The sequence below is a fragment of the Diaphorina citri genome, unplaced genomic scaffold, assembly GCF_000475195.1.
Source record: "Diaphorina citri unplaced genomic scaffold, Diaci psyllid genome assembly version 1.1 scaffold745, whole genome shotgun sequence".
NCBI classification, from domain to species: Eukaryota; Metazoa; Arthropoda; class Insecta; order Hemiptera; family Psyllidae; genus Diaphorina; species Diaphorina citri.
The window spans coordinates 57,398-83,230 of NW_007378178.1; the positions used below are offsets into that span (position 1 = coordinate 57,398).

General features: G+C 37.2%; 3 protein-coding genes and 1 non-coding gene across 5 annotated transcripts in view; 1 reads left to right on the forward strand and 3 right to left on the reverse strand.

Moving 5' to 3' along the window:
* LOC103511728 (multidrug resistance-associated protein 9-like) overlaps nt 1-4,612 on the reverse strand; it is a gene marked incomplete in the record, with an annotated part of 41,051 nt that extends 36,439 nt beyond the window's left edge. The window contains 1 exon segment of the mRNA XM_026825408.1: nt 4,465-4,612. Coding sequence (XP_026681209.1) covers nt 4,465-4,592 — 128 coding nt within the window.
* A 3,163-nt stretch (nt 4,613-7,775) lies between these two features.
* LOC103511721 (60S ribosomal protein L37a) lies at nt 7,776-9,442 on the forward strand. Of its 2 annotated transcripts, XM_026825412.1 has the most exons (4): nt 7,776-7,913; nt 8,361-8,489; nt 8,981-9,047; nt 9,219-9,442. In XM_026825412.1, the coding sequence occupies exons 1-4, from the start codon at nt 7,911-7,913 to the stop codon at nt 9,296-9,298; spliced, it is 279 nt and encodes a 92-aa protein (XP_026681213.1). In that variant the 5' UTR covers nt 7,776-7,910; the 3' UTR covers nt 9,299-9,442. The 2 variants fall into 2 exon arrangements, with proteins under 2 accessions (XP_026681213.1, XP_008474678.1); XM_008476456.2 differs by lacking the exon at nt 8,981-9,047 and having other exon boundaries at nt 9,152-9,343.
* A 149-nt stretch (nt 9,443-9,591) lies between these two features.
* Nucleotides 9,592-15,465, reverse strand: LOC103511723 (1,2-dihydroxy-3-keto-5-methylthiopentene dioxygenase). Its single transcript, XM_008476459.3, is given in 5 exon segments — nt 9,592-9,858; nt 10,169-10,348; nt 10,631-10,758; nt 11,923-12,052; nt 15,284-15,465. Coding segments are annotated over 4 exon segments (567 nt in total). The 5' UTR covers nt 15,284-15,465; the 3' UTR covers nt 9,592-9,729.
* An 842-nt stretch (nt 15,466-16,307) lies between these two features.
* On the reverse strand, nt 16,308-23,664 carry LOC103511722. The gene is made up of 2 exons (XR_003392212.1): nt 23,479-23,664; nt 16,308-16,377 (listed from the first exon to the last, which is right to left on the reverse strand). It is a non-coding gene; the product is annotated as an uncharacterized LOC103511722 (transcript).
* Nucleotides 23,665-25,833: the final 2,169 nt, after the last annotated feature.

Here is a 25,833-nt window from a genome sequence, read left to right on the forward strand (position 1 = left end):
CACATCTCACGCCTTGCACGCGGGAGACCCGGGTTCGATTCCCGGCGGGGTCAAGTAATTTGTATCATGCAAATGACTGATTCCGTGACTGGCTGTTGCGGGGCCCACTCAGCCTCGTGAGGAAAATGAGTAGCTATGACATATACTTAAATGCGCATAGCGACCGGTGCCAGCATGGTAGGTAAACAATGGATTTTAGGATTATTGAGATATTGGGAAAATCCTACAATGCTGCAGTCAGCACCAAAGTTGTGACATAACAACACAGAAACTGCATTTTACTATCTAAATAAAATCACCAGACATTGGATAGATTAAAAGTTCTGTACTGTATGTACCGGGCAAAACAGTGCGACTTATCATTTGATCTGATCATAAGAAGCCAATATTGTAGCCATGCTTCTGGTGTAGCTCGCACTTCCATTACTATCTAAATAAAGTCACCAGACATTGGATAGATTAAAAGTTATGCACCGGGCAAAACAGTGCGACTTATCATTTGATCTGATCATAAGAAGCCAATATTGTAGCCATGCTTCTGGTGTAGCTCGCACTTCCATCCAAGATCTCCTAATGGAGCTTGCTCTTCCACCTAAACTCTAAAAAAAAATAATAATAATAATAATAAAAGTTTTTTTTGTGGGATCGAACCCATGATCCCTTGAGCTACAAGACTTACCTGTAGTTCATGGCCCAGACCCACGTAACGAAGACTATCCTCAATATTTCACTCAAAATCAGACACAGTGCCCAAAATATGCCATCCGATGTAGGAGCATCGGGAGTCTCAGAATATACGAGTAGATTTCGCAGGAATATGGCCTGAGAAACAGAGAAAATGAAACTGAGGTGATTATCTATTCAACACCACGGACAGAAGGTCGTTCCAGTGGTGAAGTGACTTTTTTTATGCCTTTAAGTCGCAGGGTTTTCCTGGAGGAGCTCTTCCACTCAAATTCCAGTAAATTTTTCTTTCACTGTAAGCCTTTAAGATATTTCTTTTTTCCAAGGGATTTGATAAAGGGATAAACAACAATCTCTATTCTTTCACTGTAAGCCTTTAAGATATTTCTTTTTTCCAAGGGCTTTGATGAAGGGATAAACAACAATCTCTATTCTTTCACTGTAAGCCTTTAAGATATTTCTTTTTTCCAAGGGATTTGATGAAATGGCAGGGTTTTCCTGGAGGAGCTCTTCCACTCAAATTCTTGTAAATTTTTCTTTCACTGTAAGCCTTTAAGATATTTTTTTCCAAGGGCTTTGATGAAGGGATAAACAACAATCTCTATTCTTTCACTGTAAGCCTTTAAGATATTTCTTTTTCCCAAGGGATTTGATGAAGGGATAAACAACAGTCTCTATTCTTTCACTGTAAGCCTTTGAGATATTTCTTTTTTCCAAGGGCTTTGATGAAGGGATAAACAACAATCTCTATTCTTTCACTGTAAGCCTTTAAGATCTTTTTTCCAAGGGATTTGATGAAGGGATAAACAACAATCTCTATGCCCGAGTGGGTAACACACTAGGCTTGCACGCCGGAGGTCCCGGGTTCCACTCCCGGCGGGGTCAAAGTTTTTTCGACTCTGTCTTTGGAGTTCGGGGTGCACTCCGCCTTGTGAGGACAATTCAGGAGCTACTTTAATCGAGTGGCGACCAGTGGCAGCATTACCAGTGTGAAAAGATTGTTGAAATATTGAAATTTATTGCAAAGGAGGCACTTCGTAATGCTGTGATACTCACAAAAGTTGTGAAAAGGCTCTGCTTTAACACAAATTATTTGAGAAGCCTTGTGAGGACAATTCAGGAGCTACTTTAATCGAGTGGTGACCAGTGGCAGCATTACCAGTGTGAAAAGATTGTTGAAGTATGGAAATTTATTGCAAAGGAGGCACTTCGTAATGCTGTGATACTCACAAAAGTTGTGAAAAGGCTCTGCTTTAACACAAATTATTTGAGAGCTTTCAAGCCATAACTCTGGTCGAACTAACTTCAACTGGTATAAAGTTATTGGAATTTCAATTTAAAATTCTGGATTGAATCTATAATCTAATTTGATATTTTATTTGAATTTATTATAAATTTCTTTGAAATTAAAAGATTTACACTGTTGGCGCCAAAACAAGGAGAGAAAAAAAAAGCCACAAAAAACTATCGAAAAGCTCGAATTTCGCTATGAAAACAATGAAAAGCCTTTTCAACCCGAATACGTATGCAGTAACATAACCACTGCATTCTAGAGAAGAAACGTTCAGAAATAGAAATAAAATTGTAATCAGCAGACTTAATTGTACTGTTATTTGGTGATAACAAGGGAAGCAGGCCCGGAAGTAACAAATGCATCAGGCCATCAGGTGATGGACTTTTGAACAGGTGGTAAATTTACACATGTACATAACTATGTAGGTACATAGGTAAATTTACATATCTAGGTATATACAACTTTTTTTTTACAACCTAACACATCAATCAAAACCTATACAAAAGCTATCATAAAGCATTAGGACTTGGGAGTGCCACATATTCAACACCTGAGATAATCGAACTACCTGAGAAAATTTTCGTAAAGAACTTTGAACTTCGCAAACAGACATGGCGTAAAATATTATAGAGGTTCCTTTGTTCCAATGGAGATAAATGCACAATATACAGTCGAACCTGGCTAGTTGGGATCCGTCTGAATGGGGAAAAAAGTCGTGGCCCCTTCGTTTGTAATTTGTAAAATAAAATTGGAAAAAATTGTCAGTCCCTTGGATTCCCAATTGAACAGGTTCGACTGTGTATACCTATTTTTACTTTCTATTACTACAGTATAGCGAGCTATACTAGTAATGAAAGTATTGCAATCGGTCCAAATTTTTATTCATGTCTAGCTTTAGACACTTTCAAATTTAACCCATTTTTAATGGGCTTGTCCTACATACCGATCGATGAAGATGGTTGGTTCAACAGTTCTGTTGAAGTTTAGTACGTACCTACTTAACTGTAGTAACAAATATACTCCTTTGTAGAGAGGAATTTATTTATTTTAGTATTTACTTACTTTGTTAAGATATTATTAGAGCAAAACGTTCCTACTTGTCGTTCGGACAAAAAATTGTAAGTAAAATATTAATATTGCCACAGCCTAGTTAGCTTGGTTGGTAGCGCGTCTGTCTTGTGCCGCGGGTTTGATTTCCAACCGGAGCGAACTCAAATAATTTTCTTTTCATTTCGGTACGATATACATTATAAGACCTCCGTTGTCACAGGTGACACAGTTTCCTCCATAAAAACTTACCTATAAAAAAGATGGAAAAAAAGGAATTGACCTTTGACTGTGCCGGGAATCGAAAACGCGACCTCCGGTATGCAATGCGGGTTTGATTTCCAACCGGGGCAAACTCAAATAATTTTTTCATTTCGGTACGATATATTATATACATATATAAGACCTCCGTTCTCACAGGTGACACAGTTTCCCCCACATAAAAACTTACCTATAAAAAAGATGGAAAAAAAGGAATTGACCTTTGACTGTGCCGGGAATCGAAAACGCGACCTCCGGTATGCAACGATGTGAACAAAGTCACCCGTAGCCTGATTTACTTTTTCAGTGTGTGCCAGGCTATGGTGTATGGATTGTTAATATTATTTGCAAATAGTTGAAAAGTTGATGTTTAATAAGGTTATTGTCTTCTTCTTTATTATTATTATTGTTTTATTTTATTTGTTGTCTTTTTTTCTTCTTTTTTTCCTTTTTCTTATTTTAAAAGGTTAATTATTGCAATCTTATTTTGTTCCTCAGTTAGCCATTTCTTTACTAATGTTCTTTTCCTTTTGTTGTCTGAAATTTGTGTTTGATCTTTGAGTGACTGAGGCAGCAAGTTATAGATTTTCTTCCCCTAATATGTAAAGTGTCTCATGGTTAGTGATTTGTGTACTGGGCTTGTACGTACTTGTGTTGGTTGTCTCGTGTTGTAAGTATTAGTTAGGAAGTAGATCTAAGCTAACGTGTTGGACTTACTTAGCACCGTGGTAGCACTTGGGTTAGCCAGCCAGGTAGCTCTTGGGTCAGCCAGCCAGGTAGCTTGGAGGGTAGCGCGTCCGCCTTTTAAGCGCTCAATAGCGGGTTCGATTCCCACCCGGGGCGAACTTTAACTTGAACAGATTAGGTTCGTTCTCGGCACGGTTGGCTTGCTCCTATCCTGTCCTCCTCTCTTTTCGATTTCGGAATTATAAGACCTCCGTTGTTACAGTCCCCTTTATTAAACCCTTATTTTTTTGGGCTATTATACTCTGGACCAATACCCAGGGCCAGAGTTATGGCATTTTGAAGATTTCATAGTACTTATCTTCCTATCCATACTTAAAAAAAAAAGTTTCCTTAAATTTGTCTGAAGTATGTCCCTCATCAGATGGGTGAGAAGAGACACAATACTTCACAGTTAGGTGCTGGGTCAACTAGAACACCAGAAAGAAACTTACTTCTTGTTTTTCCTAATCGGGATGAGAGTTTTGAGGGCAGACTTGTATCTGGCTACGCCACGCCCTGGTACATATTGTACGGTTGTGGTAGGTGGTTTCCATGGATACTGATCCTGAGCGTCAAACATCGTGTCTAGATCATTCGCTGCGTACCTGTAATAGAATATGTAGAATAGAATAAATTGGATTAGAATACTAAAACAGAATAGATTTTAATTTGAGTTCTTTATTTTTGATAATTTAATTACAAATAAACAAATCTAATGGCCTGATTTCAACCTCTGAGGAGATGGTTATAATTCGTCTTCATTGGTCATCAAAATAGTTACAAATTTACAATAGAGAATAGATTTTTTAAAGAGGTTTGATAGAGAGAGCGGTAACAAGGTCTTATCGTCCCGAAATCGAAGAGAGAAGGAAGACAGGATAAAGCTAGCCGTTCCGAGAACCAACAGTATACGTGGTGTAGTGGTCGATGCGTTGGACTTCGAATCTGGAGGTTGGTGTCCAAATCAAGTCGCAGACTTTATCAAGGTCTTAGCACAGAGTTTTCAGATAACCTAGACCTAGAGTTTAAGCAATACTGGCTTGTATAAATCAAATGGGTTATGTCAAAGAAAACCCTTGACACTTTGTTAACTTTCAGTGGTAAGATCGTCCATTAAACATGAAAGGATGAAAAAGTAATTTAGTTTAGAGACCACAGGATCACAGGAAGCCAAGAATGAAATAATGATTGGGAAAGTTTCGTCAGAATCTCGAAAAGGAAGGTTATCTGTGAGTTATCTTTAGCTATGATAAAGCATATATCTTTCGCTATGATAAAACGCAGAGGAGAGATCGTCCTAGAATTGTTATCTTAATCTTTCTCAATTCAGTAAGACAGCCCGGATACGTTACATTAATCAATTGAATAGTGAGGGAAGGGGGGGGGGAAAGGGAGGAGGAGGAGGAGGAGGAGGAGAGGGATTGGGGCCATTATTAAACAGGACCAAAAGAAGCGCTGATTTTTTTAGTTGGGTCATTCTACAAAACTGGAAAAGAGTTTTTTACTTCTTTAGTGAAGAAGTATTTTTTGGTGGTAGAAAAGAAGTAGGTAGTGTAGTGGAAGTAAACACATTTAACCTAGATCATGAATGCCTGTTAGTACTTAGGTATTTGCTCAATACTCTATCCACCCTTTGAACAGTTTGAACCTGTTCTAGACTGACTTGAAAACTACCCTGATCTTTAAGCCACAACTTTTTCTAAGAAACTGATGAAAATTTGGACATTTTAAACCTCTCTTTAGACCCTACAGATAGATAAAGATAGAAACACAATGTAGGTATCTATAAATCATTTTAAGAGGAAACAAAAGTCAACAATGGTGTGTGTGAGAAGAGATTAAAATTAAAATAGATGGTAATTAATGATGTCGCGCTAGCAGACGGTAGTCTTAATACCTACTACTTGAGCTAGTGAAAAATAAATATGACAAAATAGGTTGGTAGGTTTTCATTAAAAAAAAAGTCACTCTGAGAATCCAAGGTTGACGACCTCTAATAAGATGTAGTACTAAGTTTGGAGGATCAGAGATACTATTATAATGTGAAAAAAGTCTCAAGGATAGCAGTAGTACACTAGGCACTTATTTATTTAAGTGTTAGACACTTATATTTATTCAAGATTTATGAATTTCAGATAGCCTTCCCTACAATTATAGTTATGTAACTACAAACCTATTGCAATTTTAAATATCAAAATAGTGACTGATCATCTGAGCAGTGAAGTAGAGAGATCAAATTATTTCAAATATGCACTTGATAATAAAATCAAACTTTTGCAAAGGGGAATACCTAACATGATTATCACTTATCAAGTAGGTACCTACCCCAAGATTTGCAGGATTACCTAATAGAAAGAAAATAAGAAAATATTTATGAATCTTGCCAGATTACAAGTTTACACTGTTCAGGCATTCATGACCGTTTTATTACAGTTAGGTAAGTACTTACTTGATACAAAAGCAGACATAAATTGAAAATTTAATTATTTAAATCTTCGAGTGGGTGAAACTGAACTATACCACTGTGCATTCATTTTACATGGGTAGTGTTTCCTGAAGCAAGGTCACATGCATGATGCTATGTAGGTGTGCCATTGTAATTATTATTCATGTGCAAATATAGGTATGCACCTATGGTATGACTTCAGGTGAACAGATCTGTATCTATAGATACATTGCTACGGGTGCTATGTTCAAACCTACTGGAGAGAAGATGGGCATTTTGAAAACAATTTGAATGCTTACCTGTGGTTTAAATAATACTGGACGGTTATCACAGGGTATAATACTTCAAATGGTCAGTTATTATCACAGAATACAAAAAGGAATCATGAATTTCTTCTTCACAGCTTTCTACCTTTAAGAAGGTAATTACCAGGCAGCCTGGAGCTTACCCATAATATTTTGATATTGACGGTTTATAATACTTGAGCATACTCTTGCTTCTAATTAAAAAGCAATTATTATAGCTTTAGGTAGAAAGGTGATTAGTTAATTACTTTTGGAAAATTTTAAGTGAAATCCTGAAATTTCTCTAGGGATGGGTAAATATTGAGTGAATCGATTCAAAGAGTTTAGGGATGGGTAAATATTCTCTGAGTCGATTCAAAGAGTCGAATATTTCAAAAGAATCGTGAATCGCGATTCTTAAATTCAAAGAAGGAACCATGAATTTCTTCTTCACAGCTTTCTACCTTTAAGAAGGTAATTACCAGGCAGCCTGGAGCTTACCCATATTATTTTGATATTGACGGTTTATAATACTTGAGCATACTCTTGCTTCTAATTAAAAAGCAATTATTATAGCCTTAGGTAGAGAGGTGATTGGTTAATTACTTTTGGAAAATTTAAGTAAGTGAAATCCTGAAATTTCTCCAAGCAACAAGTTGACAAATAAACAAAAAGTTCAATGACCTCTTCCCCCGACTGCCCCGACATTTTTTTCTCTGTGCGAGGTGTAGATTTCGTGAATACTGGTACTTGGAATATAAAATCTGGAGGATACCATTTGTACAGAGTGGGAACTGAAGCCAACCTATACCCAATTTTTTTTACCCAACTGATGATCTTTTTTAATAAGAGATTTGAGATAAGGAACTGGAAAAACGGGGGTTTCATCGTACCGAAACTGAAGAGAAAAAAAAGGAAACTTTTTCAATTCATCTTTTCCGTTCTTTTCGCGTTTGGTGTCTGGCGGCTCGTGACTACCGAAAATGGCCGCTGACGCTCCACTTTTATCAGATAGATGTTATCCTTCTGTTCGTTACCTCCATGTTTGTTTACAAATATGTGATAATCGCGAGTTGTACTATTTTGAAATCACCCTTTTCTTTTTCTGATTTCGGTCGCTTCTTCGTTGTGCACTTTGGTGATTTTGATTTGATTTCAGAGTTTCAAAATGGTAAGTTTATCCTATTTCATCGCTGTTTTTACTTACTTTTGTGGTTTCTATCATCTTCCTCCCTCACAAACGCCTTCTTTACTCTCTGCTCACCCAGTTTGACCAAATTTCACTATGTAGGAGAACAAAATTTGGATAGGTAAACTTTGTTCCCTGGTAGGTGAATACTTACCTCAGGTGTAAATTTAGATGAGAAAATGAACCAGAATAATCAAACTGAATAACTAGACAAAAGATGAAATTATAATAATCACATTTACGACTCAGTAGTACTTGGATCAAATTTTGTATACATTGTTCTGTCTGCACAGTACAGACACAACACAGTCATGACAAGAACTTGAGAGTCAAGATAAGGGAAAACTATTGATTTCATACTTGGGGTTAGTCTATTTATACGTCTGAACCTGCTATCCCTTCTAATAGATTCTACTTTCTCTATTTTAGGCCAAACGCACCAAGAAAGTTGGAATTACCGGGAAGTATGGTACCCGATATGGTGCTTCCCTCAGAAAGATGGTCAAGAAGATGGAAATCACCCAGCATGCCAAATACACATGCTCATTCTGTGGCAAGGTTAGTATAACAAATTATTTGTATTGATGGTTTCATAGGTGGGGAATAAAACAACATATTTTTAGGCATCTTATCTTGTGCAGATATTGAAGAACCAACCTTAGTAGTAAGCTCGGTGGAGGTCTGTGGTTCTATTTATCATATAAAATTGAGATCAAAGTAATCTGGGAATGACATTTGAGGGGCCAAGAGATAAAATAAACTAACCCACACTAACTTCATTTTGAATTAGAGTCTAAGTCTAGGTTTTTGGTATACACATAACTACAGCTGATATCGTTATAATTCATCTACCAGCAGATAGAGGGTGTTTTGGGCTGTGGGTTAGTCCGGTTTACCTCTTGGCCCCTCATTTGTGACAAGCTTACATGATTAGCACATTCAAATCATTATACCTGTAAACTGAAGACACTGCCTACTCTATTTTATTATTTTTTTTTCTGAAAAAGAAAAAAAAGTAATTCAATGCCAACTTTTTTTTCTCTCCACAGGACTCAATGAAAAGATCTTGTGTAGGTATCTGGTCATGCAAGCGATGCAAGAGAATTGTAGCTGGAGGTGCCTGGGTTTACAACAGACACTGCCTACTCTATTTTATTATTATTATTTTTTTTTCTGAAAAAGAAAAAAAAAGTAATTCAATGCCAACTTTCTCTCCGCAGGACTCAATGAAAAGATCTTGTGTAGGTATCTGGTCATGCAAGCGATGCAAGAGAATTGTAGCTGGAGGTGCCTGGGTTTACAACACAACAGCCGCTACATCCGTACGATCTGCCATCAGACGTCTGAGAGAAGTCAATGAATTGTAATCTGTTTTATTTTATTATAAGATAATGATTTTGTACATAATTTCCCATGTTTTTGTTGTTTTTTCATCTGAGAATTATAAATTGACATCTTCTGAAATTACATTCAGCTCTGATATTCAATGCATTTGATTATTCCAAAGCAAATACTCTTGCCCTTTTAATCTATTATCTAAATCCCACGGGGTTACACCAATATTTTGAATCATAGTTTTGGGAGAGAAATAGAACCACCTTACAGATACACATTTTATTTAGAACAAGAAATGTGAACAAATCATCTCAGAGAGAGAATGCATGTTTTTTGTTAATAAAATCTCATAGGTACTTTATTGTTTTCAATATAAAATGGAATATATGATTTTCTTAAAATAATTTTGATTAAACAAAATAATTAGTAGATACTGGTTAATATAAATTTAACTTCCTATTGCTTATGCAGCAGCCTCAGCATTTTGAATCTTTTTCAAATATTCAAGTCTGCATTCCATGTCATCAGCTGGTCTATTGTGAGGGGTCCATACAGGCTCTCCAATGAAGTATCTCTTGGCTTTCACATAGTTCTGAAAAGTATATAGAATAACGTGATTTATCTATTTGTAGGGAAGTTTGGTCTTGAATTGTATTGTGTTTTACAGAAGTGGGTCAAATTTTCATTTCAAAAGGACATTAACAAACATCTGTTTTCCTGGGGCCTAGTATGTAGGTTACATATGCTAGCTCTTATTTGTGTTCTGTTGTTTGTTGATTTCACTTCAATCTCATGTCTTCTTCTGTTCAGCTTGTATTATCTTGTTCTTTCTTCAGTCTTATAGGTATAATGTTTTGTAATCAAGTATTTCCAAGATGCAACTTGAATATTTAAGCACTTACATTAATGTCAAGTGTAAACCGGTGATAGATTCCTGCTGGAATTATAATCAAGTCCCCTTTGGTCACCTCAATCCTGATCCAATCATCAAACTTGTCTCTGACATCAAAATAGCCTGAGCCATCCAGAACCAACCGAATTTCTTCATCTGTGTGTAGGTGTTCAGTGTAGAATGATTTTAGCTGGGGACAAAGTACCAAATTTATTAACATTACCTGGATATAGCCTCAGGAGTATCCCTACATGGATTGCTTCAGAGAAATGTTTGTACAAATGTACTTGGCAGGGAAGTTTGCTGTCTAGTTTTTCTTCTTTGTTGTTTATTTTGGTTTTATTCACCATGCATGTTACAGTCTTTACACAGCACTCTTCCTTCCTTTTGGTTCTTAGACAAATCATCTTTTTCGTCCTAAATATCATGGTCAATACTGATTTCCAGTATGACACTTGACCATAATACCCACCTTTTCTTCATAGTTAGGGAGGCAATCTTTGGAGCAGGTGATTTCATCTTCGTAGTTGTAGTTTCTGTCTTTTCTCAGCTTGGTCAGGACTTCATCTTCTAGGATTTAACACAGAGTTTTCAAATAACCTAGAGTTTAAGCAATACTGGCTTGTATAAATCAAATGGGTTATGTCAAAGAAAACCCTTGACACTTTGTTAACTTTCAGTGGTAAGATCGTCCATTAAACATGAAAGGATGAAAAAGTAATTTAGTTTAGAGACCACAGGATCACAGGAAGCCAAGAATGAAATAATGATTGGGAAAGTTTCGTCAGAATCTCGAAGGGTACATAAAACGGACGGATCTTTTCTTTTTATTCTTTCTTCCTTCACTTTTTTCCTCTTTTCTCCTCCTTGTTTTTCTTGTTTGTTTTTACCTCTTCTGAGCATAAAATAATGATTGGAAAGTTTCGCCAGAATCTCGAAGGGTACCTAAAACAGACAGATCTTTTCTTTTTATTCTTTCTTCCTTCACTTTTTTCCTCTTTTCTCCTCCTTGTTTTTCTTGTTTGTTTTTACCTCTTCTGAGCATTCCACTGGTTGAGTGCATTATCTACACTGCCTATGCCCTAGACTGTTATAACAACTGCAGATAAGTGAATAGATAAATGCACTTTCAATACTTTATATTCACCCTGTAGCAAAGTAATTTGTCAATACAAGTGTGTTGTATAAAGATAACATTAGTAGTACCTACCTATTTGTTGAGAGCTCACAGACTCATCCACTGATGTGATAAATAAAATGTTAACAATGTGCCCTAATAGCCAATCATAGATATAGGATCAGTACTAAAGATTTTTTTCTTAGCCTTTTCCTACTTACATAGGATTAGCGCGCGGTGGGCGTAGGTAAAATGATTATTAACCTATATTTCTAAAGAAAGGATAGCAGACAGACAATCCGAGAACGAACCGTACCCATTTAGCATAAAGTTCGCCATGGGCGGGAATCAAACCCGTGACCTTCCAAGCTAACAAGGTTGGCCATTATTTTTTTATTTTTTCCTTCTGGCGTTTTATCACTACAGACAGTATGTTGTTTGCACTTAAAAGCCAGTCTAGTTAACTTGAAAGATACCTAGTACGTCTGCCTTGTAGGGTTCGATTCCCGGCCGGGACGGATTTTATTCTAAACAGGTAAGATTCGTTCCTATCCTCCGATTTCGGGATGATAAGACCTTAGCAGTTACAAACTGTTCCAGTGTTCCCTCTACCAAACATCTTGGAAAAAAATGCACTTGAAAATCACGTACGTTAAAATATTCAACTCCAGTGAGCTTATTGAGAGTCTGCAAGTCCAAGTACTCTTTGGGTGTCCGGTGATGTTCCAATCTTTGATCTGATTTTACATCTGTGTCCATGTACCATACGCGCACCATCTGAAACAGGAAAGAAAATGAAAGCTTTCGTGAAAATGGCAGTAGTAATGAAAATAACATGTTAGTAGAAATTATAATAAAAAGTAAAAACTCGATAGGTGATTCGGTTACAGAAATACTAGAGGAAAATATTTCGCAGTAGGTACCGTCTTCTCGGGATAAAAATTGTTTGCGCTTCCACCCTGTCTAGGTACCTACAAGAGTTCTGACGGACCCAGTATATTTGCATGCAGCGCTAGCTCTGTAGCAGCGGTAATGTTGGGAAACTATTTTATTGGTTGGCGCGAAATTTTGTTTTGTTCTTGGAAAAAAGTCCTTTTACTGCTTGAAAATTTTGTCAAACTGGGATAATCTAGGTTTTAATTCCGATTCATTGAGTTTGATAAAGTGTTCAAGCTAATTTTGAAGTACCTACCTAATCCACACACAATCACCCCTTCTGGAACAGTTTACTTCCAGGTTTTGCATAAGCCCACCTACCTAGGTAAGTTGCTATAAATTTAAGTTATCTTTATTAAGTACAGATAAACTAAGGTTTAGTGGCCTGTAAAACTCTCAGTAAAAGGGCCCTTATGTGGGGCCTTCAAAGAATGGCTGGATTAGGTCAAGATCCAATGATTAAAATGTCCTTTACATGAAAAGCTTCTTTGCCAAATTTCAATTAAATCCAATAGACTTGTATAGACCATTGGGGATATGGGGGGAAAATCCTAAAAAAGATATCCTATATATGGAGCCCCTAAGAACCTGATCAGAGCCAAAATGCAAAAAATTATTATAAAATTTCCCGTTGATGTTGAGCATTTTGCCAAGTTTCATCAATAAGCTATCGTGGAACAAACATGCATACCTACTTCTGGACAGATTATGCAAAATTATTGATATTTAGGACTCACTTTGTTCAAGTAGTGATGAAGGTAAGTAGTTATTTATATCAAAATAGTTAACACAAATTTAGTTACCTTTTTATCTAGACAAGAAATTTCCAATTTTCCAACTGTTTTCTGTTATGAATAGAGTTTGCTTCACTGAATATTGTTCACTGTGAGCCTTATCAGTAAGAAGAATAGTCTTATCTGTTTTCTAAGTAAAAACTCAGGCACTAGGTACAGGTAATACTAACGGAGGGTCTTATCAGGCACTAGGTAAGGTAAACCAAATGGGGGCAGGTCAATCACCTAATTAATTAAAGGATAGGCTCTTTTTAATACTATTTATTTAGCCTAAGTTGTATTTAATATTATTGATCACTTATCTTCTTTTTACACCTATATTGATTAGGAGTAAGTAGGTACCTATAATTGTCATGGGTTTCAGAACAGGCTAGATGTAGAGTTTAACAGAGGAAAGCTGGAACTCAGGCACTAGGTACAGGTAATACTAATGGAGGGTTTCATCAGGCACTAGGTAAGGTAAACCAAATGGGGGCAGGTCAATCACCTAATTAATTAAAGGATAGGCTCTTTTTAATACTATTTATTTAGCCTAAGTTGTATTTAATATTATTGATCACTTATCTTGTTTTTACACCTATATTGATTAAGTATCTATAATTGTCATGGGTTTCAGAACAGGCTAGATGTAGAGTTTAACAGAGGAAAGCTGTAGGAGTTAAATGAAAACAACTCAATCAATTTTTACTGGCACAGAACTTCTGAATTTATTACAATATAATTTTACATCCAGAAGATATTATCACTCTCAAAAACTAATGTAAAAGGACCAAACATTCCATGCATAGTATGTAAATTATACCAATTCGACCATTTATTTTACTTAGGTTTTTTTAAAAAAGAGTTTGATTAGGTACTTTTATTGATCCTCTATATAATTAAGTTAGTAGTTCTCATAGAATATTGTAAACCAAAAAAACAGTTACTAAAAGGGAACTAGTCAGCACAACCCCTCTAATTGCATGTGTTCAAAAATCCTGGAACTTTCATGCTTTCACTGAAAACAGCACTACAGATATTCTCTATCAGGAATCAGAGGCTTGAAATATCTTTTCTTCTGTCTCATTTTCCTCACTGGGAACCATCTGTGTTTATTTGTGAAAGTAATGTTCATCAAGTCTTGCCGTACAAATTCTTCTTTCTTTGGTTTGAAAACATTGTAGATTTCCTGGACATTCTGCACTTTCAATATGCTATTTGTAGATTGTTGTTCCGTAACGGGGAGTGGTAGTGAATGTTCATAAGGGAAAGGTTGTTCTGGATGCCAGCACACTACTGTTGTACCATCTGCTGTGATGGCTATCTTGTGTGTTAAGGGAACTAACCTCCTAAGCAAAGAGGACATGGCTCTGGAATAGAATGAAACAAGCAGGATTTCCTGGATTAGGATGATGTAGACATTACTTGGTTCTCATTCCTCACACAGTTCATGTTTTGTGACATTTCATTGGTGATGTGGAGATGAGTTGATGCATATTTATTTGTCATTACAGGTGTCAGATTATTTCTTCATAATTAATCAAAAAGAGATATTTTAGGGTTAGAGTTAATTCTTGTTTGCAGTTTGTATTCTTAATTTGTAACAATTAAAACACCACAAAAAATATAAAATGTTCACAGCAAATTTTGTTCCAATCCCCAGTGGTTGAATACAATGTAAGTTTAGAGTGACCTGGGCAATTTATTGTTGAGCTAAAAAGAAATATCCAATGAAGGAAAACTCAGCTTTGAACAAAAATCTCATTTGCAACATGTTTGTAATGGTTTTTCTATCACCTTGGACCCAGAGGTATCACAGTGGCTTAGAATTAGAATACTGAAGATTCAATTTCTATCAACAGATAATTTGCACACATTTCAGCATGTTACAAGTATTGTGATGTTATTGTCATATTAACCAAACAAATTAAGGGAAGCATTGTCCTTTTAGCACATCAGATGAAGGACACAACAAGCTTTATTTAACAGACAAATTTATGTAGTAACATAACCTTTTCCTAAAAACCCTAGCTCAAGGGTTGCAATTTGCAATTATTAATGTAGGAAGTCTCCCAGTAGTCTTTGCATTTCCACAAGGCAAACATCAAGAGCCATTATCTTCTGTGTAGTGAGTCCAGAGTTCAAAGGGAAAAGTCCTTGGATAGATAGATAATAGAACCTCATTACAAATCAGACCAAACCGTCTATTCTCATCTAAATAAGGATTACGAGTTTTTAGCCTTATCGCAAAGTTTTGCAACCATTTTCCCATACCCAGTTATGTTCTGAGATTTCTTACCTTTGCTAGAAGTGTTTGCTTGTTGGGGGGTTCGACACTTGTTCACTAAGTTGGTTAATCAGTTTTCAAGGGAACTTTTAAACCTTTTCTTCCGGTTTTTAACCAAAGTCCAAATTTCGCTCTAAGCTTTGAACTGATTGAACTTTTGGATTTTTTTCCGTCGCAGTTTTTCCACTTCCTCTTTTGTTTTGATCAGTTTTTTCTCTGTGGTACGATGCACAGAGATTTTTGTTATCACTAGTGGGCGGCGTGTGGTATGGCGGGACTTTGAAAAGTGGGGATCTCGTCATTTCATCCATTTTGAGACCCAGCGCCCCAGCGGTGATAGCACGTTGAATGCACCAGTTCTCGATGAATAACTGAAGTTAAGCAACGTTGCGTCTGGTTAGTACCTGGATGGGTGACCATCTGAGGAATCACGTGCTGCTGTCTGGGAAATATACCTACCTACCTACCCGCCGTAATAAGATTTAGGATAGATATTTTTTATTTTTACTTCCTAATAAGTACATAATCGTAATCGGAAGCTGCTAAAATGATTGTGTTTTTAGGTTTTCAGTAGGTTTAGCCTTTTCCTACTTACATAGGATTAGCGCGCGGCGGGCGTAGGTAAAATGATTATTAACCTATATTTCTAAAGAAAGGATAGCAGACAGACAATCCGAGAACGAACCGTACCCATTTAGCATAAAGTTCGCCATGGGCGGGAATCAAACCCGTGACCTTCAAAGCTAACAAGGTTGGCCATTAACTTTTTTTCCTTCTGGCGTTTTATCACTACAAGTCTAGTTAACTTGAAAGATAGTACGTCTGCCTTGGGTTCGATTCCCGGCCGGGACGGATGTTATTCTAAACAGGTAAGATTCGTTCCTATCCTCCGATTTCGGGATGATAAGACCTTAGCAGTTACAAACTTCCCTCTATCAAACATCTTGAAAAAAAAAAAAATGCACTTGAAAATCACGTACGTTAAAATATTCTACTCCAGTGAGCTTATTGAGAGTCTGCAAGTCCAAGAACTCTTTGGGTGTCCGGTGATGTTCCAATCTTTGGTCTGATACTACATCTGTGTCCATGTACCATACGCGCACCATCTGAAAGGGGAAAGAAAATAAAAGCTTTCTTTCGTGAAAATGACAGTAGTAATGAAAACAATATGTTAGTAAAAATTGTAATAAAAAGTAAAAACTCAATAGGTGATTCGGTTACAGAAATATTAAAGGAAAATATTTCGCAGTAGGTACCGACTTCTCGGGATAAAAATTGTTTGCGCTTCCACCCTGTCTAGGTACAAGAGTTCTGACGGACCCAGTATATTTGCATACAGCGTTAGCTCTGTGGCAGCGGTAATGTTGGGAAACTATTTTATTAGTTCATAGTTGGTGTTGGCGCGAAATTTTGTTTTGTTCTTGGAAAAATTTTATTTTAATTTGAGTCCTTTTACTGCTTGAAAACTTTGTCAAACTGGGATAATCTAGGGTTTAATTCCGATTCATTGAGTTTGATAAAGTGTTCAAGCTAATTTTGAAGTACCTACCTAATCCACACACAATCACCCCTTCTGGAACAGTTTACTTCCAGGTTTTGCATAAGCCCACCTACCTAGGTAAGTTGCTATAACATTTATCTTTTTTTTTTTAAGAGGTTTGACAGAGGGAACTTTAACTGCTATGGTCTTATCGTCCCGAGATCGAAGAGAGAAGGAAGACAGGATAGAAGAAAGCCAGCCGTTCCGAGAACAAACATTATCCCATCAGGATAAAATCCACCCCGGGCGGGAATCAAACCTGCAGCTTAGCGCTTACAAGGCAGACACACTACCAACTAAGCTAACTAGGCTGGCTAAGTTATCTTTAATAAAATTTTAAGTAGGTACAGATAAACTAAGGTTTAGTGGCCTGTAAAACTCTCAGTAAAAGGGCCCTTATGTGGGGCCTTCAAAGACTGGCTGGATTAGGTCAAGATCCAATGGTTAAAATGTCCTTTACATGAATAGCTTCATGTTTAACTTCTTTGCCAAATTTCAATTAAATCCAATAGACTTGTATAGACCTATAGACCATTGGGGATATGGGGGGAAAATCCTAAAAAAGATATCCTATATATGGAGCCCCCAAGAACCTGATCAGAGCCAAAATGCAAAAATTCATTATAAAATTTCCCCCTGATGTTGAGCATTTTGCCTAGTTGAATTGAATTGATTTGAAGTTTCATCAAAAAGCTATCATGGAACAAACATGCAAACTTCTGGACAGATTATGCAAAATTATTGATATTTAGGACTCACTTTGTTCAATCAGTGATGAAGGTAAATAGTTATTTATATCAAAATAGTTGACACAAATTTAGTTACCTTTTTATCTAAACTAGAAATTTCCAATTTTCCAACTGTTTTCTGTTATGAATAGAGTTTGCTTCACTGAATATTGTTCACTGTGAGCCTTATCAGTAAGAAGATGTACCACGCTACTTATTATTATTCAATCAAAATCAAAACAAACCATTAAATGTATTTCATCAGTGATGAACAAAAAGAGCTTTGTAGCAGAAAGAATGGGTGACTAAAGGATGGGTATGGTGTGACAGGCAATTATTAGCCTAATGTAGAAGTTTATAGAACTAACGGGCAAGTTTGCGTCAGCTGTTGGGTGTTGCAAAATTTAATCAAAATCGGACTAACCATTACAGAGTTATCGCGTACGAAAGCCAAGTACAAAGTCGTAAAGGTTCTTGTATACAGGGTAGCGCACCTGCCTTGTAAGCGCTAGACCGCTAGATCATGGGTTCGATTACCACCAGAGGTGAACAATATACTAAAGAGATGAGGTAAAGAGATCCTGCAGGATAGGAGAAAGCTAGCCATTCCGAAAATGAACCTCATCTGTTTAGGATGTTCATCTCTGACGGGAATCGAACCCACGACCTAGCGCTCACAAGGCAGGCGCGCTACCCTGCAAGCTAGGCTGAAACAATGACATCTCGTTTGGAATTAAATGCGTTGTGCTGTGCTGTCTTTATTGTATTGCATTTATTGTTCACTGTTTTCATTTGAAGTACATACCTACAGTAATAATTTCCCCCAAGACCTCTATCATTCAAGTTTACCTAGATTAGAATGTAAAAATATTTTTTCTAGCGAGTTTTTTGATCTCAGTTGTGGTTAACTACATATTAGCTTTCTGCTAGATTCTAGTAAAGTGATTTGTTTGAACTTTTCTATCGTCACAAAAACAAGTCTTTTTGCCAGGAAATAATGCCGATTTTTGACTGATCTCCGTAGTCCCAGAACACCTTTTTCTTGGGTTTCTGTAGCGTATTTTTCCTGTGTCTTCAGTTTTTACAGTAGCATAAATAATATTTCTGCGGTGATGTCGTACAAAATATATTCTTTTCTGGACATGACATGGTGGCTCTTGTTCCTGGGACTCCTTATTTTTGCTGATTAGTGACTGAATATCGTGTGGCAAGATATGTATAAAGGCCGTGGTAGATATTATGGAGGAAATGTGTGGCTTGTGTGAACGTATTTTTGTGGAGATGTAAAGGTGTGTCCACAAATAGTCGACCGCCCATCGATCGACCAGGAAAAAATCTATGTTACCGAGGCCGTTTGGACGTGTCAGGCGACATTGATCAACTATGTATGTGTGGACACACCTTAAGGTCAGAGCTAACTAATTCGAGTTAAAAACGGAGCTATGGTAAACTCAATTCCGCAATGATATTATTCCAGTGACCAGAATTTGATGAGCCCCGACCTGTGTGAGGTTTTCATTTTGAAAACTTCCTATTGATTGTCAACTTAAATCTCTGGTTAAATCTCCCTAATATGTTTTTCCTTTCGGGAATCTTTCGGAAACGGAACCAATTCCGATGGTGCGTGATCTTGGATTTACTATGGTTTAGCACAGGCAGCAACCGCCGTGGCCGAGTGGGTATCACACTAAGCTTGCACGCAGGAGGTCCGGGTTCGATTCCCGGCGGGGCCGAGGTTTTTTTCGGCTCTGTGCTTGGAGTTCGGGGTACATCAGCCGACTCAGCCTCGTGAGGACAACTGAGTAGCTACTTTAATCGAGTAGCGACCAGTGGCGGCATTACAAGTCGAAGAGACGAGCGATAATAGACCTCGTGAGCTATAAATATTATCTGTAAAGGAGGTCAAAAACTAATAAAATGTAAAAAAAAAAGATATCTCGAACACAATTTCAGAAAAATAAAGTAGGTAATAAAATTTGTGATCAGAATTCTCCTCTATTAATACAATAGGTGACTAGGCTAAATTCCATGATTTCCACTTGTCTTGGATTCGAACCACCGTACAGCTAACCACTTCACTACTGAAAATTCGCTCAATTTTAGAAAACTATAAGTAAGTACCTTAGGTAAAGTTTGCAGAAATATTTCGAGGAAAAAGACACTTGTAAAATTACCTTCTCTCAATTTATTTAGCTCCTTTTAGCAATAAACTCTTCCACAAATGGAAGAAAAAACACCAGGAGTATTTTATTGACACCGAAAACGACTTCCTGTAGCTACCTGAGTAGTTAGGGAACTAACTTATCCCAGTTCAAAAAGCTAGAAAACTGGCCACAGGTCGTGCTGTGATAGACATTAGTAGGAGACTAGAATGAAAGATAACACGACAGCATTAGTTGACAAGAACGCACTTGTGTAATATACTAGTATTAGGAGAATGATAACAATCTCCAAGCAACAAGTTGACAAATAAACAAAAAGTTCAATGACCTCTTCTCTTCCCCCGACATTTTTTTCTCTGTGCGAGGTGTAGATTTCGTGAATACTGGTACTTGGAATATAAAATCTGGAGGATACCGTTTGTACAGAGTGGGAAGTGAAGCCAACCTATACCCAATCTTTTTTTACCCAACTGATGATCTTTTTTAAAAAGAGATTTGAGATAAGGAACTGGAAAAACGGGGGCTTCATCGTACCGAAACCGAAGAGAAAAAAAAGGAAATTTTTTCAATTCAACTCAGCTTTTCCATTCTTTTCGCGTTTGGTGTCTGGCGGCTCGTGACTACCGAAAATGGCCGCTGACGCTCCACTTTTATCAGATAGATGTTATCCTTCTGTTCGTTACCTCCATGTTTGTTTACAAATATGTGATAATCGCGAGTTGTACTATTTTGAAATCACCCTTTTCTTTTTCTGATTTCGGTCGCTTCTTCGTTGTGTACTTTGGTGATTTTAGAGTTTCAAAATGGTAAGTTTATCCTATTTCATCGCTGTTTTTACTTACTTTTGTGGTTTCTATCACCTTCCTCCCTCACAAACGCCTTCTTTACTCTCTGTTCACCCAGTTTGACCAAATTTCACTATGTAGGAGAACAAAATTTGGATAGGTAAACTTTGTTCCCTGGTAGGTGAATACTTACCTCGGGTGTAAATTTAGATGAGAAAATCGACCAGAATAATCAAACTGAATAACTAGACAAAAGATGAAATTATAATAATATTTACGACTCAGTAGTACTTGGATCAAATTTTGTATACATTGTTCTGTCTGTACAGTAGTACAGTACAGACACAACACAGTCATTACAAGAACTTGAGAGCCAAGCTAAGGGAAAACTATTGATTTCATACTTGGGGTTAGTCTATTTATACGTCTGAACCTGCTATCCATTCTAATTGATTCTACTTTCTCTATTGTAGGCCAAACGCACCAAGAAAGTTGGAATTACCGGGAAGTATGGTACCCGATATGGTGCCTCCCTCAGAAAGATGGTCAAGAAGATGGAAATCACCCAGCATGCCAAATACACATGCTCATTCTGTGGCAAGGTTAGTATAACAAATTAGGAAGTTTGCTGTCTAGTTTTTCTTCTTTGATGTTTATTTTGGTTTTATTCACCATGCACGTTACAGTCTTTACACAGCACTCTTCCTTCCTTTTGGTTCTTAGACAAATGATCTTTTTCGTCCTAAATATCACGGTTTTTACTGATTTCCAGTATGACACTTGACCATACATACCCACCTTTTCTTCATAGTTTGGGAGGCAATCTTTGGAGCAGGTGATTTCATCTTCGTAGTTGTAGTTTCTGTCTTTTCTCAGCTTGGTCAGGACTTCATCTTCTAGGAATATAAAAAATCCACCGATCTGGGTGCTGAGACGAAGAAATGGGTGTGGGAGCTTGAGGAGAAGAATATGAAGCATTCCTACGAGGTGTGTGATATAGGCTGGGATCCACAGGGTAAGCATAGCGAAATGTTTGACGATAGAGCGTGCTACCTGGTGGCTAAGAATGGAAGCTCAAGCACCCCAGTCGCTTTCTCACACTTCCGATTCGACGTAGACTTCGGCGAGCCTGTCCTGTACTGTTATGAGTTACAACTAGAGAAACAAGTTCAAAGGAAAGGACTGGGTAAGTTTATGATGCAAGCTTTTTACACCTATATTGATTAGGAGTAAGTAGGTACCTATAATTGTCATGGGTTTCAGAACAGGCTAGATGTAGAGTTTAACAGAGGAAAGCTGTAGGAGTTAAATGAAAACAGCTCAATCAATTTTTACTGGCACAGAACTTCTGAATTTATTACAATATAATTTTACATCTTTGTTAGATATTAATTGAATTAATATCTAATTACAGAAGATATTATCACTCTCAAAAACTAATGTAAAAGGACCAAACATTCCATGCATAATATGTAAATACTAATTCAACCATTTATTTTACTTAGGTGTTTTTATAAAAGATTTTGATTAGGTACTTTTATTGATCCTCTATATAATTAAGTTAGTAGTTCTCATAGAATATTGTAAACCAAAAAAACAGTTACTAAAAGGGAACTAGTCAGCACAACCCCTCTAATTGCATGTGTTCAAAAATCCTGGAACTTTCATGCTTTCACTGAAAACAGCACTACAGATATTCTCTATCAGGAATCAGAGGCTTGAAATATCTTTTCTTCTGTCTCATTTTCCTCACTGGGAACCATCTGTGTTTATTTGTGAAAGTAATGTTCATCAAGTCTTGCCGTACAAATTCTTCTTTCTTTGGTTTGAAAACATTGTAGATTTCCTGGACATTCTGCACTTTCAATATGCTATTTGTAGATTGTTGTTCCGTAACGGGGAGTGGTAGTGAATGTTCATAAGGGAAAGGTTGTTCTGGATGCCAGCACACTACTGTTGTACCATCTGCTGTGATGGCTATCTTGTGTGTTAAGGGAACTAACCTCCTAAGCAAAGAGGACATGGCTCTGGAATAGAATGAAACAAGCAGGATTTCCTGGATTAGGATGATGTAGACATTACTTGGTTCTCATTCCTCACACAGTTCATGTTTTGTGACATTTCATTGGTGATGTGGAGATGAGTTGATGCATATTTATTTGTCATTACAGGTGTCAGATTATTTCTTCATAATCAATCAAAAAGAGATATTTTAGGGTTAGAGTTAATTCTTGTTTGCAGTTTGTATTCTTAATTTGTAACAATTAAAACACCACAAAAAATATAAAATGTTCACAGCAAATTTTGTTCCAATCCCCAGTGGTTGAATACAATGTAAGTTTAGAGTGACCTGGGCAATTTATTGTTGAGCTAAAAAGAAATATCCAATGAAGGAAAACTCAGCTTTGAACAAAAATCTCATTTGCAACATGTTTGTAATGGTTTTTCTATCACCTTGGACCCAGAGGTATCACAGTGGCTTAGAATACTGAAGATTCAATTTCTATCAACAGATAATTTGCACACATTTCAGCATGTTACAAGTATTGTGATGTTACTGTCATATTAACCAAACAAATTGAGGGAAGCATTGTCCTTTTAGCACATCACATGAAGGACACAACAAGCTTTATTTATCTTTTATTTTGGTAAGATTGAAACTAGGACATACAACAGACAAATTTATGTAGTAACATAACCTTTTCCTAAAAACCCTAGCTCAAGGGTTGCAATGCAATTTGCAATTAATGTAGGAAGTCTCCCAGTAGTCTTAGCATTTCCACAAGGCAAACATCAAGAGCCATTATCTTCTGTGTAGTGAGTCCAGAGTTCAAAGGGAAAAGTCCTTGGATAGATAGATAGATGATAGCACCTCATTACAAATCAGACCAAACCGTCTATTCTCATCTAAATAAGGATTATGAGTTTTTAGCCTTATCGCAAAGTTTTGCAACCATTTTCCCATATCCAGTTATGCTCTGAGATTTCTTACCTTTGCTAGAAGTGTTTGCTTGTTGGGGGGTTCGACACTTGTTCACTAAGTTGGTTAATCAGTTTTCAAGGGAACTTTTAAACCTTTTCTTCCGGTTTTTAACCAAATTTCGTTCTAAGCTTTGAACTTTTTGATTTTTTTCCGTCGCAGTTTTTCCACTTCCTCTTCCTCTTTTGTTTTGATCAGTTTTTTCTCTGTGGTATGATGCACAGAGATTTTTGTTATCACTAGTGGGCGGCGTGTGGTATGGCGGGACTTTGAAAAGTGGGGTTCTCGTCATTTCACCCATTTTGAGACCCAGCGGCGATAGCACGTTGAAATCCGTTGAATGCACCAGTTCTCGATGAATAACTGAAGTTAAGCAACGTTGCGTCTGGTTAGTACCTGGATGGGTGACCATCTGAGGAATCACGTGCTGCTGTCTGGGAAATATACCTACCTACCTACCCGCCGTAATAAGATTTAGGATAGATATTTTTTATTTTTACTTCCTAATAAGTACATAATCGTAATCGGAAGCTGCTAAAATGATTGTGTTTTTAGGTTTTCAGTAGGTACCTACCTACATAATATTCCAATATTATTGGTGCCATTTCTTTTCTCTTATGTTTAATTTACAGATTATCATCATCTTATTTTTGGTTCCCAGGTTCACAAAATGGGTAAGAAAGCGAACTCGGGGAAAGAGAAGCGCCAGGCAATGAAGGCGGAACGACCATGAATCACGTAAATCTACAAAGAAATCAAGTGCAAAGTCGAAACACTGAAATTCGTACCCAATATTACAACCTTACAAGTAAATAAAAGATCTACATAAATCAGTGACTATTAAAACCCGATCTGACTTTTAATCTTTAAAATGTCATTTCTTCAAAAGCAGGACAGCAGGAACTTAGATGTAGGAACTTCAAAGTAGAGTCTGAGGAACAAATATGCTTAATTCCATACACAAAAAGCCCACTCTGAGGCTTAGGTGTTGGGACAATCGCCCCAAGGGGTGGGTTAAGCTTATACGACTCTACGAGGAACAAATAGATAGGGCCGTCCTCAACTCGTCACCCTGTATAAACTCCTCACCAGTTGAGTTTAGGATGTACCACGCTACTTATTATTATTCAATCAAAATCAAAACAAACCATTAAATTTGTTTCATCAGTGATGAACAAAAAGAGCTTTGTAGCAGAAAGAATGTGTGACTGAAGGATGGGTATGGTGTGACAGGCAATTAGCCTAATGTAGGAAAAGTTTCTAAAACGAACGGGCCAGTTAGTTTGCTTCACGTGTTAAATATTGCAGAATTCCATCAAAATCGGGCTAACGAGTTATCGCGGGACGGAAGCCAAGTACAAAATCATCGAGTTAAAAGTTCAAACTTGAACCTCTCTGCCTAACAATGGAGGTCTTATCGTCCCGAAATTGAAGAGAGGACAGGATAGGAGAAAGTCAGTCATTCCAAAAGCGAACCTCATCTGTTTAGTATAATGTTCGCCTCTGGCGGAAATCGAACCCGCGACCTAGCGCTCACAAGGCAAGCGCGCTACCCTCCAAGCTAACTAGGCTGGAACAATGAAATCTCGTTCGGAATTGAATGCATTGTGCTGTCTTTATTGTTGTTGCATTTATTGTTCACTGTTTTCATTTGAATTACATACAGTAATAATTTCCTTTAAGACCTAAGCATCTAGGCGCACGGCAGTGCGCCAGGCCAAGTTCCGGTTCAAGTTTACCTAGATTGGAATGTAATATTTTTTCTAGCGAGTCTTGATCTCAGTGGTTATAAACTTACTACATATTTCCTTTCTTGAATTTTTGTAAAGTCCTTTATTTTGAAGCTCCATTGAAAGAAAACCTCACAGTTTCTTCACCTTCATGCCGTTTTTTGACTGGTCTCCGCAGTCCCAGTACACCTTTTTCTTAGGTTTCTGTAGTGTATTTTTTCTGTGTCTTCAGTTTTTACAGTAGCCTAATATTGCGGTAATGTCGTACAAAATATATTCTTTCCTGGACATGACATGGTGGCTCTTGTTCCTGGGACTCCTTATTTTTGTTGATTAGTGACTGAATATGGTGTGGCAAGATATGTATAAAGGCCGCGGTAGATATTATGGAGAAAATGTGTGGCTCGTGTGAACGTATTTTTGTAGAGATGTAAAGGTGTGTCCACAAATAGTCGACCGCCCATCGATCGACCAGGAAAATCTCTGTTACCGAGGCCGTTTGGACGTGTCAGACGACATTGATCGACTATGTGTGGACACACCTTAAGGTCAGAGCTAACCAATTCGAGTTAAAAACGGAGCTATGGTAAACTCAATTCCGCAATGATCTTATTCCCGTGACCTGAATTTGATGAGC

Bases quoted from the DNA above. Each gene is read 5' to 3' on its own strand.
- LOC103511721 (XM_026825412.1), top strand. The intron at 8,490-8,980 runs GTTAGTATAACA...TTCTCTCCACAG, and splicing joins CATGCTCATTCTGTGGCAAG to GACTCAATGAAAAGATCTTG. The intron at 9,048-9,218 runs GTGCCTGGGTTT...TTGTAGCTGGAG, and splicing joins CAAGAGAATTGTAGCTGGAG to GTGCCTGGGTTTACAACACA.